General features: G+C 51.1%; 7 protein-coding genes across 7 annotated transcripts; all 7 read right to left on the bottom strand.

The window, feature by feature from the left end:
• Window positions 1-2431: 2431 nt before the first annotated feature.
• On the bottom strand, window positions 2432-3037 carry SNOG_02025 (hypothetical protein; the record flags this gene model as incomplete). The annotated part of the gene is made up of 2 exons (XM_001792592.1): window positions 2432-2845; window positions 2906-3037. The coding sequence occupies 2 exons, from the start codon at window positions 3035-3037 to the stop codon at window positions 2432-2434; spliced, it is 546 nt and encodes a 181-aa protein (XP_001792644.1).
• A 1581-nt stretch (window positions 3038-4618) lies between these two features.
• Window positions 4619-5342, bottom strand: SNOG_20018 (hypothetical protein; the record flags this gene model as incomplete). The annotated part of the gene is made up of 2 exons (XM_001792591.1): window positions 4619-5229; window positions 5288-5342. The coding sequence occupies 2 exons, from the start codon at window positions 5340-5342 to the stop codon at window positions 4619-4621; spliced, it is 666 nt and encodes a 221-aa protein (XP_001792643.1).
• A 441-nt stretch (window positions 5343-5783) lies between these two features.
• SNOG_02024 (hypothetical protein) lies at window positions 5784-6370 on the bottom strand (the record flags this gene model as incomplete). The annotated part of the gene is given in 2 exon segments (XM_001792590.1): window positions 5784-5871; window positions 5886-6370. 2 exon segments carry the CDS (start codon window positions 6368-6370, stop codon window positions 5784-5786), a joined length of 573 nt encoding a protein of 190 aa, XP_001792642.1.
• A 507-nt stretch (window positions 6371-6877) lies between these two features.
• On the bottom strand, window positions 6878-7713 carry SNOG_02023 (hypothetical protein). The gene is made up of 4 exons (XM_001792589.1): window positions 7596-7713; window positions 7403-7537; window positions 7282-7349; window positions 6878-7223 (listed from the first exon to the last, which is right to left on the bottom strand). The coding sequence occupies exons 1-4, from the start codon at window positions 7608-7610 to the stop codon at window positions 7031-7033; spliced, it is 411 nt and encodes a 136-aa protein (XP_001792641.1). The 5' UTR covers window positions 7611-7713; the 3' UTR covers window positions 6878-7030.
• Window positions 7714-8460: 747 nt separating this feature from the next.
• SNOG_02022 (hypothetical protein) lies at window positions 8461-9461 on the bottom strand (the record flags this gene model as incomplete). The annotated part of the gene is made up of 3 exons (XM_001792588.1): window positions 8461-8889; window positions 8950-9288; window positions 9399-9461. 3 exons carry the CDS (start codon window positions 9459-9461, stop codon window positions 8461-8463), a joined length of 831 nt encoding a protein of 276 aa, XP_001792640.1.
• Window positions 9462-10483: 1022 nt separating this feature from the next.
• On the bottom strand, window positions 10484-12699 carry SNOG_02021 (hypothetical protein; the record flags this gene model as incomplete). Its single annotated transcript, XM_001792587.1, has 4 exons — window positions 10484-10717; window positions 10763-10859; window positions 10907-11717; window positions 11766-12699. 4 exons carry the CDS (start codon window positions 12697-12699, stop codon window positions 10484-10486), a joined length of 2076 nt encoding a protein of 691 aa, XP_001792639.1.
• A 2502-nt stretch (window positions 12700-15201) lies between these two features.
• Window positions 15202-16911, bottom strand: SNOG_02020 (hypothetical protein; the record flags this gene model as incomplete). The annotated part of the gene is made up of 5 exons (XM_001792586.1): window positions 15202-15392; window positions 15447-15525; window positions 15574-16032; window positions 16103-16452; window positions 16500-16911. The coding sequence occupies 5 exons, from the start codon at window positions 16909-16911 to the stop codon at window positions 15202-15204; spliced, it is 1491 nt and encodes a 496-aa protein (XP_001792638.1).
• Between the last annotated feature and the right edge of the window lie 731 nt (window positions 16912-17642).

Raw genomic sequence — 17642 nt, 5'->3', positions numbered from 1 at the left:
TCTGTTGCATGTCAGAGTGGCTGTGTCCTCTAAATAAACTACTGCACAGCCTATGAAATTCACTGCGAAATGTATTTATCTCGCATCATATGTCCATGGTTCCATCCGCATCTATTGCAAGGTGTCAGACTTCAGGAAAGTTGGTATAAGATCGGGAGCTGATTACATAAGAGGCTCCCTTGTATAAGTAGATAGCTCTTGCTACTCCCTTCAGGGTAACTATTCGTCCATCTTACGATACACCTGCTACTTCATCTTCCATAACACTATCTATTCTGAGTCTGACCCTATTTTCCTGACACAAGGCTTGCGACAAATGACCCTCGCCACCATTATTTGAGCACACAATGGGTACCTGGGATAATCTAAGATCTGACTTGAGATTAAAAAATCTTAGTAGGCTCTCTCCACATGGACATGCTTGCAATTGTCAGGACGCTAACAAAGATTAGCAATATACGGACAATGGTAACTCTCTACTCGCGCTGCTATACTGCATATGTTCTGATCAAGATTAGGTTCTCTGTAGCTGCAGCAGTCCTGCTCTACTTCCCAGTAGTTCTCGGGCTATGTCTTTACACGTTCATCATATATAGCAAGCTACCATTTGGATCGATGTGGACCTTTTCTATTACCATGGATATCGGACCTTTGAATCTGTAAGTACAACTACGAGGACAAGCTATACATATTACTTACCATCAGTTAACAGTTTGCTGCCTATAGCGCCTCTCGCACTAGAACTTCCACAGTACGTACAGCCAAAATTGTTACTCTTGGTATCAACAGTGTCGTGGTTCGTAGTGCCGCTACGCCAAGTACTTAAAGACCCACTTTCCTTTCTACTCTACGTACCTCTCTCCATTGCTTCATTGTACCTCATCAGAAGACTGAAACGCCCCGGCCTTCCTAACTTGGGGACAAAACTGGGAGTTAACGTTATGTACTTTGTATCTCTACTCTTTCCAGGATTTTCTTCCGCCTTTGACGATACGTTCGACTCTCACTATCTCAAAGTAGGATCTGGGCGGCTATTTACGTGTATCTTCTTGACGTTTATGATCGCGGACTTCATGTTTGGCATTGCGGCGTTACTTTATGGCATCGCCAAGGCAAAACGGCACCCGTTGGTTTCCAGTAGTTTACTTGGAGGAACAGGCGTTGAGGCTATGGTACTCACATTACCAAGGTCGGGAATACCTCACCAGTCCGTTGGAGATGAGGCTGGTGAGGGAGCCATCAGGCTGTAGACGGGAATTTGTCGCTCTAATCTCGCGATCGACATCACCTGTAGTCTTAGTTCCTTGGTCAGCTCAGCTATCCTATTTTGGCAGTCTTTACTCTGTGACAGTATAAATAGGTAGTAGATCTCTAAACAATGGCATCAAAGACAAGTCCAGTGATTCTCAACTGCCTTGCTTAGAAGGTACCGTTTATATATCAGGAAATTAGTTATGGCCTTAAAAATAGCTATGGCTTCTCCACCCTTTGTCTGTAATGAGTGAATCGTATAGTTCAAGCTATATAAAGCCTCGGCACTCATTAATACTAATGCCTCGAAGCTATACTCGCCGCGAAGTCTTTTCTGACAGGGAATCCACTGCTTCTACGTGCTCTCAGTATCCGGGCCCAGGCAGATGACCATACGTTTTGCAGCGGTATATCTTTACTCTTTAATCGCTACCTGATGGTCTTGCTAGACGGCATCTGGCTGGTTGCTACAAAGCGCATCTGCGGATCGTGTTTGCCCTGCACCATGCAAACGGAGATTGCGCAGAACTATATCGAGACTAGCAGTTCTTGGGGGATTGTTTTACCATTGTAGTAGATGCCGGACACTGTGTATGACTGGCCGTGGTTCGAGAGGAAGAGCGTCTTTAGCTCGGGGCATTCTGGCTCTAGATAACACTGAAATTGTCGTCGCGACAGTATACTCTCCATTATCGGATTTATCTGAATGATAAGCCGCTGAGTCGAACGACTTAAATGTCTTTCTACGGTCTACAGTAGGCTTTGACATGTGTGACGATTAGACAGTCGAACCTTCTCCTTCCGATGCTCTAGACTTATATCCATATCTGTTCAGCAACAATGAGACGCTCCCGTCCATGACTTTCTTCTTTGCCTTCAATTTCTCTGCTGCTTTCAACGTAGTACCTCGCATATGCAGGATAGAAAATCCCAGCTACAGCATAAGTCGCAAGTGACACCGCAATGATCGTCCAGGCAAACGGCCTAATGGACTGATACAACGGACTACTGTCGCGAATATTATTCATGCTAAAGATAGCCTGATTATTATAAGCATTCGATGGTAGTTCACGGATAATGGGGAACACCAACCGTTACGAAGCTCAGCGGAAGGTATATGACCGTCGCAGTGGTGAATACGAGTACATAGCGATTTTGTCTCGTACTCTGCTTAGCCTCGTTAACAGCGATGAAATTTTGAAGCTTGGACATCAGCGACGCTCTCTTGCGTGTTATTGTAGAGACCTACACTTTCTGTAAGGCTCAGGACGTCCTGCTGTTTGTCCTTGAAACGCCCCCTTAACTCCTCGAATCTGCGTTTCGATTTGTTCTTCCACTTCTTCCACTCCTCGCGCATCTTCTTCATGTCGACATCGGTCACCGGGCCTTGAGCGTCTAGTTGCTCTTCAAGATCGTTCTTAAACGTCGACAAGATCTTGGCGTGCCAGTCTAGAAAGTCTTGATGTGTTTCCTCAATCATGTTACCGCAGGTGCGCAGAAGTTGGAAGATTTTGAAGTAAGTCACTGAGAGGTTTTGGTCCTTGTCGTCAAACATCAGCAATCGCTTCGGATCGTAGTCGGACAGGTCGGATACCTACTAAGACCAGCTGGATGTGTACTTGAGGGGCTTGAAGTTCAAGCTAAGGGGACTGACAGTAGGATCAACCTCTTTTGCAATCTGCGCAAGAATGGAGTACCACTCCGAGGTGTATTCCACAAACAGCCTTCTGAGATATTTAATGAACAAAATCATGGGAGTAAGAGAGCCTGCACACTCGGTCGACATGACGTAGATACGTTCGCTGAACTGAATATCATCTACAGAGACGATTGTGAAAGGAGAGCAATTTTCGGTCGGAAATAGTCGCAACATGAGCATGTGCCTTTTCTCTTGTTTCCTCGTCTGGTTCTCTGCTCTCAGGCTAGGAATACGACCCTCTTCCCAACCGCGGTATACCATGATACCGGAATAACCTTCCGTATCTTCGACAACAAGTGACATGTAGCGGAAATGAAATTCCAGCGTGACAGGTTGTCGGTTCACTAGAAAGGCGTGGCGTTGGAATGCCGGAAATTGCCATCGCTCGTAGGGATTGCTTTCCCGCTTCCAGCGTAGTAGGAAGTTTCCAATAGGGGTAGCAATTTTTTGTTTCCACTATGAAAGTTTCGCCGGGTATTATTGACACTCTTCAGAGCCATCTCCGTAAGACTGTGAGATGATGACTGCCAGCATCTCTGGCGATAGTATAATATTAGATGAATGCTTAATTTTGGCTGAGCTGTATGATGTCAGGGTATGCTGTGGCAGCTGTATGATGTGTACCTACAGAAGTATGCCTGTTGCTAGTGCCGGATTCATGTTGGGCTTTGGGTTCAATCCTGGATCAGATTTGAATTGATATAGAATCTTTCGTAGATGGTCATCTGGGATCTTCTTGTCCAGCACGTCCAATGAAGGAGCATTTTCACGTGAAAGGTACAGCTGTCCGAGAACATGCTGCAAGATTCGGTCAAAGTACTCCTGGCTTGGCTCGCAATTTTCGAGGCGATTGAAATAATTCATGTTTATTTGCAAAGATTCTCTCCACATTGGGACGGGGACCGGTGGTCGGGTGCGAGGTTGTATCGGGCGGACTTCATCTTCGCCTCCTCTGATAGCCGGAGACATGTTCGTTCACTGAACGACGATCAGACTTGCAAATAAAAGCTCGATGCTCCGCATGTACGAAGTGGCTGGAATTTCGATTTAGCTTTGGGTGTGGAACAATCATGATATGTGTACCTCAAGCAGGCCGAGCAGTCAGTATTGAAATAACAGGCGCTGAAATGGCTGCGCTCATGTCGTAATGAACCTCTCTGGTCATAAGGCCATCACCTGTCCGACTTTTATATCAGGAAATGGATCGCTGATGATTAGGTAGGTGACGCTGTCTGAATACGTAAGGGCCAATTGACGCACTCTGGCAGAGCGGGGCTGCGCATGACTGTGCATCAATCATGCACGGTGTTCAAACAACCGTACATGACGTCCGGAACCAAGAACTATCAGGGAAATTGCCAGTGTGTCGGGATGACACGGTGGTGTCAGGGCTTTTACCAAGAACGGTTCAAAAAACTGCTTTTCGATGCGACTTTCTCAAAGCAGTTGATCAAAATGAGAACATGCGACTGTACTCTTCTGCCCTGATATGCCATTTAGCAACTACTTGAAGCACGAAGACCTTGAAGTTAGATAGTCTCGAAATCAATTAGTGTTATTACAAGTCCGCAATACTTACAAAGCACATCTAGACCCCCTCTTTCTCTCTCTGCCCCCTCCTCTCCACCTCCCTCTGCTCCCCCTCCTGCTCCTCCCTCTTCTTCTGCCTCAAAATACTGACAAAACGGGCTCCTCTCCCTCATCTTGCCACCCCACTTGACAAACACAAACGGCACCACACACAGCGCAAGGGCTGAAGAACCCCAACAGACTCGTCGCCCACGCCACACCCATTGCCCGATACATAGGCTTCGCGGCAAACGGCAATATCGCGCCGAAAGTACTGCGCGACAGCGATGCAGCAGCCATCGCGCTCGCGGCAAACACTTCGTACGCGTCGACGGGTAGGTGAGTTGACGCAACGCCATGAAGAGACACAGGACTAGCCCAAGCCAATAGAGTCCCGCCCGCGCGAGCGCGGGGACGATCCAGTGCACGTCTTCGCGCGCCGTCCAGCCGAGCCAGAAGCCTGGATATTACGAAAAAGGGCCCAGCGACGCAGGCAAGCGGCAAGCGGCGCATTTCTTCGTTGGCGGCCCAGGGGCGCTGCAGGCGTTGGGCGCGCATCAGGATGGCGTCCCAGGAGAGGTACATGCCTGCGCTGATGATGGCGCCGACACCGATGGGGAGGAAGGCCAGGCCATTTTCACCGCGGTTGAAGGAGTAGATGCCAGTGAATATTATGGGGTAGGATTGCAGGTAGATGTAGAATATGGCGTCTGGGAGATTGTTTTAGTCTTAAGTTTGGCTTGGGGAGATGTGGGAGGAGGGACTTACATGCGTAGCTTAGGTATAGGCAGGTGAAGAGTACGAGTGGCTCGAAGCATATCATGCGTAGTGGTCGAGATAGTACGACTGTGACGATATGATTGAGGTCCGTCTTCTCGAGCTCCAGCGGCGCAACGATACTCTCGTCTCCCGTCTCTTTGCGTAGCCTTTGGGCTCTTCGCTTCAATATCGCCGGTCCATACGTCTCAGGAAAGAACCAGAAAAGCGGCCAAGTCGCACCGGCAAGTATCGCTCCGATCCAAAATGCCCAGTTCCAGCTGACAACCGAAATGAATCCCGAGACTGGCGGTCCCAATATCGGTCCAAAAGTCGTAGCAGCCTGCCCATTCATCAGTTCCCAAACCCTGCCCATACAAACACACACAAAAACTCACCATGAAAATCGCCATACTCCTCCCCCTCGCCACCGGATCATGCCACACATCCGCACAAATCCCCCCCAACCACTGAAATCGCACAACTGCCCCCAATCCCCACCAACAACCTAAACACCACGAGCGCCCCGAAATTTGGCGCCACCGCTGACGCAATCGAGAAGACCGTTAGGATAGCGAATGAATACACCATCGTCCCTTTCCTACCATACGACTCCGACAACGGGCCCCACGCCATGGGTCCAAACACGTATCCGACGAGAAACATCGAGGTAGGCAGAATCAACAGATACTCGGACGTGGTGCCAAAGTGCTTCGAAATCGGAGGCGTGGCGCCAGACGCAAGCGACGAGGACATGGTGCTGTTCATAACGCTCATGATGGCGACGAAGAGGGCGTAGCATTTCTTGGGCATGGACCAGTTGTTTGGATTTTCGGGGTCGTTTTCTTCGAAGCGGATGACATGGCGTTGTGGTGGCGGTTCATTACTCGTTACTGATGGCGTTGAGGATGTGACTGGGGAGTGGGTTGCGACTTCCTCGATATTGGCGTCATCACCGGCTTCTTTTTCTGGATCGGAGGAGGTTTCGACATCTTTATCTAGGGCGCGCAGGTATGCGGTGCGAGAACTTTCTTGTTCGGCTGTGGGGTTTGAGTCAGTGAGGATGGAGTTTATAGATGATGAGATGAGATGCATACGACGGCTTCGTGAACTCCTCTGACTTTTCTGACTCCTCGACGTAACACTTCTCACCAGCGCAACCGGGCTCATCACAGCTTCAAGTCCATCGCTTGCGAGCCGTTGTTGCTCCCGGGAATAAGTCCTCTCTAAAGCCGAATTGGACTCCATGACGCAGATCTGGAACAAAAAGCGTACAAGGAAATCAGCACAAGATTTGAGAACAAAAAGATTAGTATTCGTCAACGCAAGTGGTAGTGGCAAGTTTCCCCGCGCCTGTGATTCATGTATCCGAGGAAGCGTGCGCCAAAATAATTTGTAAGGCGCGCTCGCTGCAAGCTACGTGTGATGCAGTTTTAGCGCCCGCTTGGAGCGCTCCCGAGGTCTTCTTCCCGATGCGGAGACATTGATTGCTAGTCAGTTAACGGCAGGCAAGGCGTTGCTCCGCATAACGTCCCAACTGTGTGGCACCGAGTTTATTAGCAGGTGTGATCGGTATGGTGTGTTGCAGGCAGTCGGTATTCGGTGTTATAGTAGCATTCCGATCGCGGTGCAAATGAATTACCAACCACGTTTGAATTACCAAGCAACGGAAAGCACACAATGCCGATGTCATGCTGTGCTTGTCGACTTGTCGAATTGCTTGAATTCGCGAGGCCAGCGTCCAAAATCACGTCTCTACGTCTCGAGGTTGATGCTCCTCCCGAATCGCCCATACAGCGCCTTCTTCAATTCTCCCATCTCCTCCTGGACCTTTTCTAACCTCGTCTTAAGCTCATCCACATCGCCGTCAATCGTCTCCGTTGACTTCTCGAGCAGCTCCAAGACCTGAGGTTGCGGTAACGACACAAAGCAGTCGCCAACCTTGTACCTAAATTGACGCCATCAGCGTGCTTCCAAAGTAGCCATTAGTAATATGTGAGACATACGGAACTTTGTCCTCCTCATCAACGAGTTCCAGCTCTGTAGAAATCTCCTCGAGATCTTCCTTCTCCTTCTGCGCGTGAGATCAGTGAATGGATTTCAGCAGCGCCCCACGTGAATGCGTACAATCTTTGCTCTTAGCTCTTCCTCAAGCGCAGTCTCTTTCTGATGCAGCGAGCTAAAGCGATTGATCTTTTCTTGATCTTCGCGACGTACTTCCATGTCCTCGCCGCCCGCCGAGGCCTCCTCTTCTTTGGTGAGCTGCATTGCCATTAGCGCCGCTCCGATATGGAGATGCAAATTCTGTGAGGGGCGTTACCATGCGGCGCTGCATGTTTTCTACCGACGTGACACGGATGTAGTGGTATTATTCTTCGCGATTTGTAGCTCGAGGATTGGAGAATGTTGGAGTTGATAATTGTGGTGGTGAGTGTGTGGTCGTGGTTGCTGACTGACGATCCGTAAAGGGTAAACGCGCCAAGCCACGGTAGAGACAGATGGAAAGTGTGTGATCTAGCCGCGTTTTGTATGGTCTGAGACATGAATATTGGGAAAGTACTCTTTTGCTGTGTATTCGGGCGTATCACGCATTCATCTCATCATATGACTATACACTACGGGAGAAAACAGAATTGAAGAATTATATCCGAAATACTGCAATACGAACCAAACTACACAGGATATTTCTCCACTGTTCGGGTGGCTTTCATTGCTCGCTCGACCATGTAGCTAGGTTCCATCTATAGGACATGAAGTAAGAATTGCGATAAGCTCCTATTTCAAAATCAATTTCAAAATCAAAAAGTACAACCCTTGGTATCATCTCTCGTCCAAAAGACTCCAGCTCCCAATGACGCCCAGACGCAAGTCCCAATTTCAAAGATCACAGATCACAACATTATGACGTATCCATCTCCTCCCCATCCCCCTCTCCCTCTCCCTCTCCCTTCACCACCCCAGCCCCCGCATCCTCCTCCTCCACCTCCATCCTAACATCCTCCCCCTTCCCCCTTCCCAAAACCCCCACCAACCCCTCCAACCCCCTAACCTCCTCCGCCCCAACCTTACTCCCCTCCCATACTCCCTCAACCCCATCCTTCGTATCCACACCTCTCCTCTCCAGTACACGCTTACTCTGGCTTTCCACATACACCTTGCGCTCGCGGTTCACTTCGTCGGCGTTCTTATTCGAAGTGGGCAGCGCGGTGGTAGCGAGGTGCGGTTGTAGGGATGCGAGGAGTTGGCGCAGGTAGGGGAGTTGCGAGGTCGTGAAGGATGTGTGTGTTGTAAGTGGTGTTCGGGATTCGGTATTGGAGGTTTGGGGGAGGGGTTGGATGCCGAGGGGTTTGGGCGGCGGGGGTGTGTGTGAGAAAAGCGAAGGGTGCGGTGGTGTCTTGTGTTCCGTTGGGTTTTGCGGGACTTGTGGACGATCGGGGTTCGCGCTTCGTTGGACTGGGTAGGAGGAGTGCCTTCAAGCGTGCTATTTGCGCGTCGTTGCGCTTTTTTTCTGCGGCGAGGGCGGCGTTAAGTTTTTGCGTTTCGATGAGTTTGCGGCGGAGGGTGTAGAGGGACTCGGGCGTGAGGGTGGTGTCTTTGGAGGGGGTTTGGAGGTTCTAAGCATGTCCGGTCAGTTCAAATCCACTTCCACCACCACTGCTGCTCATCAAACTTACCTCATAATGCCCCAGCCGCACCCAATTCACCAACTCCTCCTCTCCCCTAGGCAGGCACAAAACATTCCTCAGTGTCCAAATCTCCAACCGATCGAAATTCTTGTCCACCGCATTCTCCATGAGCGTCTCAAGCTTCAAAACGCCCTCTTCAATTTCCAGCCTTGCCTCGGGGAAAGTATCATTGCCATCTTCATCTTTCTCGATTGTTTTGCCTTCGGCGCTGTACCGGTCTGCGAAGCCCAAAAGCGCTGGGTCGGCGGAGAGCAGCCCGGTTTCGAAGGAGTCGGTGCAGCGGTAGAGGACTTCGTTTATGGCGTTGATTATGTCGTCGATGAGTGACTGGCACGGCCTTGTTAGTATCGTTCAGAGTGCTTCGCGACACACATGTCTACGTCTGGTGGGGTCTAGGAAGATGGAGGGGAAGAGAGTTTGGAGGTGGTTGTGCGTACAATTGGTGGCCATGAAAAGTGCTCTGTGAGAAGCATGTTCTCCTGTTGCTTTGCGCTCGCCATTTTGTACTGTCTTTTCGTATCGCTGCGTGGAGTACTTGCGAAGTTCAACTTGTGCTGTTGCGACGCGCCTCGGTCGTGTTTACTTGCGACCGGGATGTTACTGGACAGCTAGTAGCGCAAACGCTAACAGCGATCTCACGCTATGCCTGCTACGAAGGAGCTCGTTTTTTCTGAATTTTGGGGCCTAGGCACTATCTGTACGCGCAGGCTTGCAACACAACAACGCTTTAAGATGATTCTGTATAGATTTCGCATGTAAGTGTGCTTATACTTAAGTTACTACGTTATTGATGTTAGAGTTAGATCTTGCGTTGTTAGGTTATAGTGTTGCGCAGAGTTGAGGCTTAGTTACAGGGTAAAACTCAGAAAAAACCAGCTCCTTCGTACAGCGCGGATGATATCGACTGAAGTGCGGAGAAGGCTGTCACTTTGTTGCATAAGCAAACGTTCGTAAAAGAAAATGCAGAAGCATAGACAGACAAGTCACTTAATCAGGAAAGCAGTGGTGTGAAAACATGGAGATCCTCCATCCATTGCATGAAGCTATTCAGCACTCACGATATTCAATACAGTCTCAAGCACTTTTCCGCTTAGAAACTAAATTATACAACGCTACCAGTGGCCATTCTCCTGCAGCATAGACCAAGCATGAGAACACCTGAAGATAGCTCGCCCCCAATTGTACCCTCTCTTCGATAACCATACGTCCGTGTTGGTATATAGTTTTGTGTCCTGCTCGCAAGCGGTGCGGCGCTGACTGACGCGGGATCACACAGCTCTGTCCATTGTGTGGGGAACCTTCGTGGCAGAAGAAGAAATTGCTGTAACCAAAGATAACACTGACTCTCAACGCCGCCAAAGCCAGTGAAATACCTAAGCCCTCCATGCGTCATGTCGCTGTCGTAAATGCAATAGATGTGAAGCAAAAGAACCGCTAATTCCAGGTCGTACAACCTCAACCTGCGCGGCGGCTCTGAGAAGTCTGCCAGGACGCCTTTTTAAGGCATGTGGGTATGAGCGTCCTAGTAGGCCCTTTCGTCTCGATACCGGCGATCTTGTTCTAATCGCCGTGCCTTCTTCTCTCGCTCTATCCGGATCTTGTGAGCCTCGGTACCATCGTCCATGAGAGACTCCTTGAACCACGGATGTTGCAAGGCTTGCTTGGCAGTTATACGCTTCTTGGGATCGTAAACGAAGATCTGCCTGAGAAGATCGAGGAATTGGCGGTTAAAGTCGGTATGACTGGGGATGGTTTCCTGTGGCTGTTAGGGCTGTTCAGTAACATGGGCAGGCGAACATACAGGAAGCTTCTTCATCGCCTTGACGTATTTCTTCGACGCCTTGTTGGTCTCGGTATTTGGATAGTCAAGCTTGTAGTTTTTGAAATATCTTGCAGCACTGGGCATTGTTAGTGGTGCATCGTGTCGAAGCTTCGGATGACTTACGAATTGGCAGAGTTCCGTGATGACCCTCGGTCTTGCTTGTAGACTGCGCGCACAATGTCTCGGTCGATCTTGCCTCCGCACACGGCCTCCATCATAGCCAGATGTTCGAGGTTATCGTGCGTCTGGAACAGGGCGTCACCGGTGAAGAATTCGACTAGAATACAACCAATACTCCAAATGTCGCACGGGAAGCTCCAGCCCAGGTTGAGGATGATCTCTGGTGCACGGTAGTGACGTGTCGACACGACGGAGGAGTGGTACTCGTCATTGAAGGTGGCTGATCCAAAGTCAATCAACCGGATCTCTGGGTCGAGAAGCACCTTGCGGTGTCTCGCGCTGCGGTTGACAGTGGTTGATGAGGAAGGGACTGTCCGGTTGTATGTGAAGGTCTGGTAGTTGTTGTTTACGAGGAGGATGTTCTCCGGCTTCAGATCGGTGTGGATGAGATTCAGATCGTGCAGAAAGGCAACGCTCGTGAACAGCTGCTTCGCAAACTTTTGAATGTGCGAGCTGGGGAACGGCACGAAGCCATTCGACTTGAGGAAGTCGAACACACTCTGTCCGTAGAGGTCGGTGACGATGCAAATGTGGTTCCGAAAGTCGAAGCAATCCCTCAGATGGATGCACCTGTTGATGTTGTGCTTGTCGTTGGATGCCAGTGTTGAGAGGACTCTCAACTCGATGCGACTGGCGTCTCGGTACTTGGGCACGGATCTGATGACCTTGATGGCGCATTTGGTGCCCTTCTTTCGATCATAGGCTTGAACGACCTTACCAAATGTGCCTTGGCCTAGGAGTTTCTCGATCTGGTCTACACAGGAATTAGTATGGGACTGGCAAGGATGCTGCGATCACGTACATCGCTCGGTGAGTTCGGCCTCTGGAACCACAATATAGTGGCCATCCTCATCATCGACCTTCTGGTCCTTGGTGTAGGACTTCTGCAATGAGTCAGCGTCTGATCGCGCACAGGATAGTTCTGAGGGCCTTACATCCGGAACAACCTGCACATAAACATCCTTCGCCTTGATTACTGGGTTAGGCGGAGGCTGGTACAGGCTGAAGGGGTTGTCGTCGTGGTCGAGCTCTCGTCTCTTGGTCTGCTTGGCCTCGTCCTGGGCTACTGCACGCGTGCGCTTTCGCTTCTGGCCAACGGCGCTGTTGTCGAGCGGCGAGATGTGGTGTCCATTGCTGACCTGCGAACCTAATGACGTCGCAGCTGTCGTGTTGAGCGCAGAAGTGGTCCTGTCGGTGGAGAGGGAGTGGTTGGGCGAGTCGTAGTACGGCGTTTGGGTAGTCGAGTAGGATGTCTGCTGATTGTAGACAGGGTCGTATGCCGTGGACGCCGTCGTCTTTCGCTTCTTGTCCGTGTGCCGTGCCGAGCCATTTGTCGCGGTCCTGGTGAGGCCTGGCTGGCGCGGCGGGGGAGGAGCCGGGTCTTCGTCGTCGTCATCAATCACGATGACCTCTTTGGGGAGGCCGTTTTTGTAGAAGTCAGCCCAGTCGGGGTTCCGCCGCCGACCAGCCGAGCCAGGCGCGCTCATGGAGTTGTCGGGCGCGGGGCCTGTGGATATGGGTGGCAGCTGCTGGGACTGGCGGGCGTGGGCGGTCGCGGTCCTGCGGTGGTCTGTTGTCGAGGTGCCGCTAGCGTAGCCGTTGTACATGGAATTGCCTATCCTCGCGGCGCCGTTCTGGAGCTGCGCACTCGGCAGGTTTGGCTGGTAGGACTGGTGGTGAGGATAGAATTGATGATGGGGCGGGAGGGTAGCCGTGGCCGTGGAGGGTGTCGACATGGCTGTGGTCTCTCGGCGGACGAGGACTGACGTTGAAACGCTGCGTCTTCCGCGCTATGAGCGGCTGCAGCGCGACGGTGAGGCAGGCCAACGGGTCTTGCAGACGGGGGATTGGGTGAGTGTGCTCGTGTGAGATGCACAATACTGCGCTCCTGGGGGCTGTTGACACGCTGCGGCGGCGCAGAGAGCCGCTATCGCAAGCCTCGTCGGTCGTTCGAGGGCACTGTGGAGAGCGTCTTCAGGCCGCTGGCCGCGGGCTCACGGGCATCAGAGGGCGGCGTGAATTTGCGGAGAGCGACTGTGGTCGGATGGCGGAAGAATGACAGTGTTCAAACATGCCAGAAGGGTGCTGCTGCCGTTGTGTTGGACGCAGGCGAAGGTTGAGATCAACGTGCACTCCGCAGCCAGAGAGAAAGAAGGTCCGTGCCTCGTCACGCAACGCCAATGACCTACCGTCATTCGCGTTAACGCGCCGGGAACAGTTTGAGCCCGGGGAACCGCCTTTTTGCTGCCGCTGCCCTCTACACAGGTGAATCTGCCGTCTGCTGCGTGAATAGCACGTTGCTGGCAAAGCGCTTTATTGTGCAACGGCAACGCACAAAAGCACCTGCTCAATGGGGGGTGCGCAGCTCATGTAACTAACCCGCTCGCTCGAGGCACCCGAACCCCATTAATATCATATCCGGTCGCTTGCAAGAGGCACCACCCCAAAACTGCTGTCTGGCCACTGCGCACTCTCTGCGGCCGCTGCCACCGGCTCTAACGCACCCAAATTCCACTCTAATTCGCATTCGACTGCCCGAAACTGTAATTATTACTGTGCCCGTGTGCGTGTCTGCGCCGAACGTGCCTAGAGTCAGCCTCATCGCTCGATTCGGGCCTCGAGAGACTCCCGCCTGAATCAGCGCGTCCGCTGCTCTTAAACCGAGCCATGACCACCAGCATGTCGCAGACTGAACATCGAGTGCAACTTGAACTTTTCCGAAGTCTAGCACGAATACAGGGGTCCGTGGTGCTGAGCTACCTAGAACGTGCAAGGACCCGGCGGACATGCCATCCATCCACCACAGTTCGTGGTTGTCTGGAGGACGCGTGCTCAGGCCTCGTTACGTCGACACAGCGCAGCCAGGCGCCTTCAGGCCATTTTGCGCAGCAAGCAGCACTGCCATTTATCGTAGTCGCCTCGTGTCCTTATAGACCCTTTGAATTGCGCCCGTGGTACTGTCCGCGCAAAGCACTTTCCTTATCTGGAAGGTCACGTGCGCGGCGTGACGTTGAAGCACTGGAACCTTGGAAAATGACTTCCTACGTGATAACGGACTCGCCGGCCATAATCGCGACATCCACTATTAATCAGCCTGTGTGTCCGACTCGGCACAGGCACATGCTGAGGTGAGACCCGGCTTGCCGCAGGAGACGGTGCGTTGGGGCGTAAGGTTTTCTCATCTCACCCGGTTATGTTAGCAGCGAAGTCCTCCGACCTAAGGCACGGTGCATATGAAATGCTCTCGCATCTTTCCCCGCCCGCAAAATTCTCAATTCCATGCTCAAAGTGCTGTGCGGTGGCCTACGCAGGCGCTACGAGAGTTCTGAAGTGGGGAGCACGTCGGCATCACCACGCGGCTCAGACAGCCTAGTTGCGGGCATGCTTCCCTCAAAGCCCACCAAATGTCGTCTCGCCCCGCCAACGTCATTGCCTCACTCTACACCACATGCTCGGCGCCAATATCACATCAGAACATGTGAGCCTGCAGCCCCTCCACATGTGTTATTGTTGATGTAGGTCACCCCGCATTAGCGACTTCTGATCGGTACGCAGGTGAACCGTTTCTCTGCCGCTGCGCCACATGGACGTGATGACTGCATGTCTCAATGGGCCAGGGGTTCTTGTAGGCTCGAAATTGGACATCAGTCTGAACTCCGTCTGATACTGCGTCGTTCTCCATGCACCAGAGCGGATCAGATTCGGTGCAAGCCGTCTTCACCGTGCTGTAAGTCAGCACTGAGAGGTGTGATCGAGAGTTCAGGAAAGACCTTATTTTTTTACTGTTTATCGTTTATGTGAGTGCGGTGTGACTAAGTCTACTACGCCGGATGCTGAACTCTGAAAAGAAAATGTACATGATAAGAGTGACTGACTGAGCCTACTACGCCTGACCCCAAAGCACCAACAGTAGGAAAGTCGTTAACTCATTTTTTCCCCTCTTTCTATGTAGGCGTAGATGGATAGTATCTCGCCTTTGCGCATGAAGATTTTGCAAACAGCCTTCCCAATGCAAACAGTTTTGCAAAAAGAGCACAGATAGCCTTCCGGGGTATAAAGCTTTTGTGAAATCAAGCTGCCGACGCAAATGCTGTCCACGAAGAGCCTCTGAGCAAATCGATGAGGGAAGGAAATACAGTCTGTTGGGCAATTTTGTGGATGGACAGGTGTTTTCGCTCATTCCAGTTCATGCAGTGGATGCCGGCTTTATCGTTGGGCGCGGTGGTCGAGAGTCTTGCCTATAATCGTGGTGATGGCTGGTCGTATTTGTCGAAGAAACCTTCGATCAGTTTGACCACACGGGTTGCAATGGTGTCAACTTCCTTACTTGTGACATGGTAAGCAGGCGATATAATGATGTGATCACCTTTCACACCATCAACGGTACCAGAGCCAGGATAGACATATATACCATAGTCTTCGGTCAAACCTGCACGATTTCGTTTTTAGCTAGGTGCATATGTGAGAATGGCCTGTCACTTACCAGTCTCATGCAGTCTCCAGGCAATGTTGAGCAAGGAATTGAATGGCTCCTTGGTTTCCTTGTCCATCACAAATTCGATCTGAAGACCATCAGCTGTAGCTAGCAATAATTGCACCGGGTTTCTCACCCCCAGAAAGAGACCTTGGCCTCGAATATCGCCCACGAAAGGATGATACTTCAGTCCTTGCTCCAGCTTATTGCGCAAGAGCGCACCCATTTTTCGGACATTCCCGATAAGATTACCATCCTCGATGATTTGTTGAACCTTGAGTCCAGCGGCACATGCTCTCGGAAAGTTTTGAAATGTATGACCATGAGCGAACGCACCGTTCCCTGGCCCGTAGCGGAAGGCATTGACAATATCGTGGCCGAAGAGAACAGCAGAGATCATTGCATAACCACCTGCGAGACCTTTGCCCACCATTTGAATGTCAGGAACCACGTTTTCTTCTTGCCAGGCGTGGTGGTAACCTGTACGACCCAACCCGCACATGACTTCGTCGAGGATAAGAAGCACGCCATATTTGACACATACGCTCTTCATGGCTATCAAGTAACCTGGTACGGCAGGGGCGCATCCGAGTGCCTATCGACGTCAGTGATTACAGAAGTTTTGGAAGCTGTAGCTTGGTAACTCAGCACCTGGGGCTACTTACTGCACCAACTACTGGCTCAGCAATAAAGCCGGCAACCTTGTCGGCACCGATTTCTAAGATTCGGTCCTCAAGCTCTTGAGCGAGTTCCTGAACATACTCTTCGTTCGTCATGCCCTGTCTCATATCGCGGTATGGGTTGCAAGCCGATATGAATGTGGTGTCCTTCGGTAGATTCGGTTCAAATATCTCTCGCCGGGACTTATGGCCACTTGAGCCTAGAGCACCTAGGGTTGCGCCATGATAAGAACGCTCGCGAGCAATAAACATGGTCCTTCCCAGTTCTGGTTTCAATTTCTCCCGGGTATGATACTGAATGGCGGCTTTCTTTGCAGCCTCGTTGGCTTCAGAACCTTTCCAAGTCAGTATTTTTATGGATGAGGTTGATCGGAGCGAATACCAGAGCCATAAAAGACGACCTTCGCCATCATATTGTTGGTGGTTCGAATAAGAAGGGCTGCAAATTCTTCTGAGATTTCCGTTCGAAAAGACCCAGATGGAGCGTATGTGAGCCCTGTGCTGTCAAAATGGTCCCACTCTGCCTTCATTACTCTGTAGTCCTTGTGGCCAATGCAAGTCACAGAGGCTCCACCAGAACCATCGAAGACGGCCCAAGACTTGTTGCCGTCAGAGACCTCCAGCCAATTGCCAGAAGCGCTTCTCAAGGTAAGCGGCGTGGTCCTAGCATTTCGATGCAGAATTGCATCCCATGAACCTTGCTTGGTGATATTGATTGCCGGGACAGTGGTATCGCTGTATACTCCAGCTAATGCATTTTGCGAAATTTCGTCAAACAATGCACCAGGCGCCATGTTTGACAGCAGTTGAGACACACGAAGGTATGAGGAGAGAAAAAAAAACTTTGGGGATGGGAGGAAACGTTTGAGTGGTAATGGGGTACAGGATGACCGACGTGATTGAAGATGACCAGGAAGGCTTATCAAGGAAGAATGATGTTCACGGTGGTGGGCTTACAAGGGCTTTATAGGTGTCTGACTAGATGATGAGGCGGAGAAGTAACGTGACCTATTAAGGCGTTGAGCGGTAGCAATCGCTTGCGGCGTCATGACACCACTAGTGTTCCAATATTTAGCTCTCTACGGGCCGTAGGCTCACATAGTATATCCGGGCCGTTCGGACCCTCGACCCTCCATGGTCAGAATACAAACTAGCATCGTGGAACCAGGTGTTCTGGCCGCGCTGTTGTGGTCGGCAAACGGAAACATAGCTCATAGATCTGCAGCAATGTGTCAATGAATCATAGTGTTAGCTGCTTGGCGATGTGAAAGCGACCAAGATCACTTGAAGTACCTATCCAGTTAGACGATTTCGTCACAAGTAGTTGCTATTGAAGGCCGATCACCGAAGGGCCTGTAGTCCTTGAACAGGGTCAAGGACGTCCTCGCCGGCGCAGGGATAAGCAATGCCTGGCATGGTTCGCGTATGTGACGTCCTGCATGAAAACCAAAGTAATAAGGGGAGTTAGACATGGAAAGGGCAAAGAGATGCCTCCGGTAACCCAGCATGATTGACCCCTGTCGTC

This window comes from Parastagonospora nodorum (genome assembly GCF_000146915.1).
Source record: "Parastagonospora nodorum SN15 chromosome Unknown scaffold_3, whole genome shotgun sequence".
In the NCBI taxonomy this organism is placed as follows: Eukaryota; Fungi; Ascomycota; class Dothideomycetes; order Pleosporales; family Phaeosphaeriaceae; genus Parastagonospora; species Parastagonospora nodorum.
The sequence above is the reverse complement of the archived record's forward strand: the minus strand, read 5'-3'. Positions and strand labels throughout refer to the sequence as shown.

What these genes read in the sequence shown, in the direction of transcription:
- SNOG_02023 (XM_001792589.1), bottom strand. An exon ending in AAGAGCTAAGAGCAAAGATT is followed by an intron (nt 7,350 to 7,402) that starts GTACGCATTCAC and finishes TCTCACGCGCAG; the next exon opens with AAGGAGAAGGAAGATCTCGA. An exon ending in GATGAGGAGGACAAAGTTCC is followed by an intron (nt 7,224 to 7,281) that starts GTATGTCTCACA and finishes GCGTCAATTTAG; the next exon opens with GTACAAGGTTGGCGACTGCT.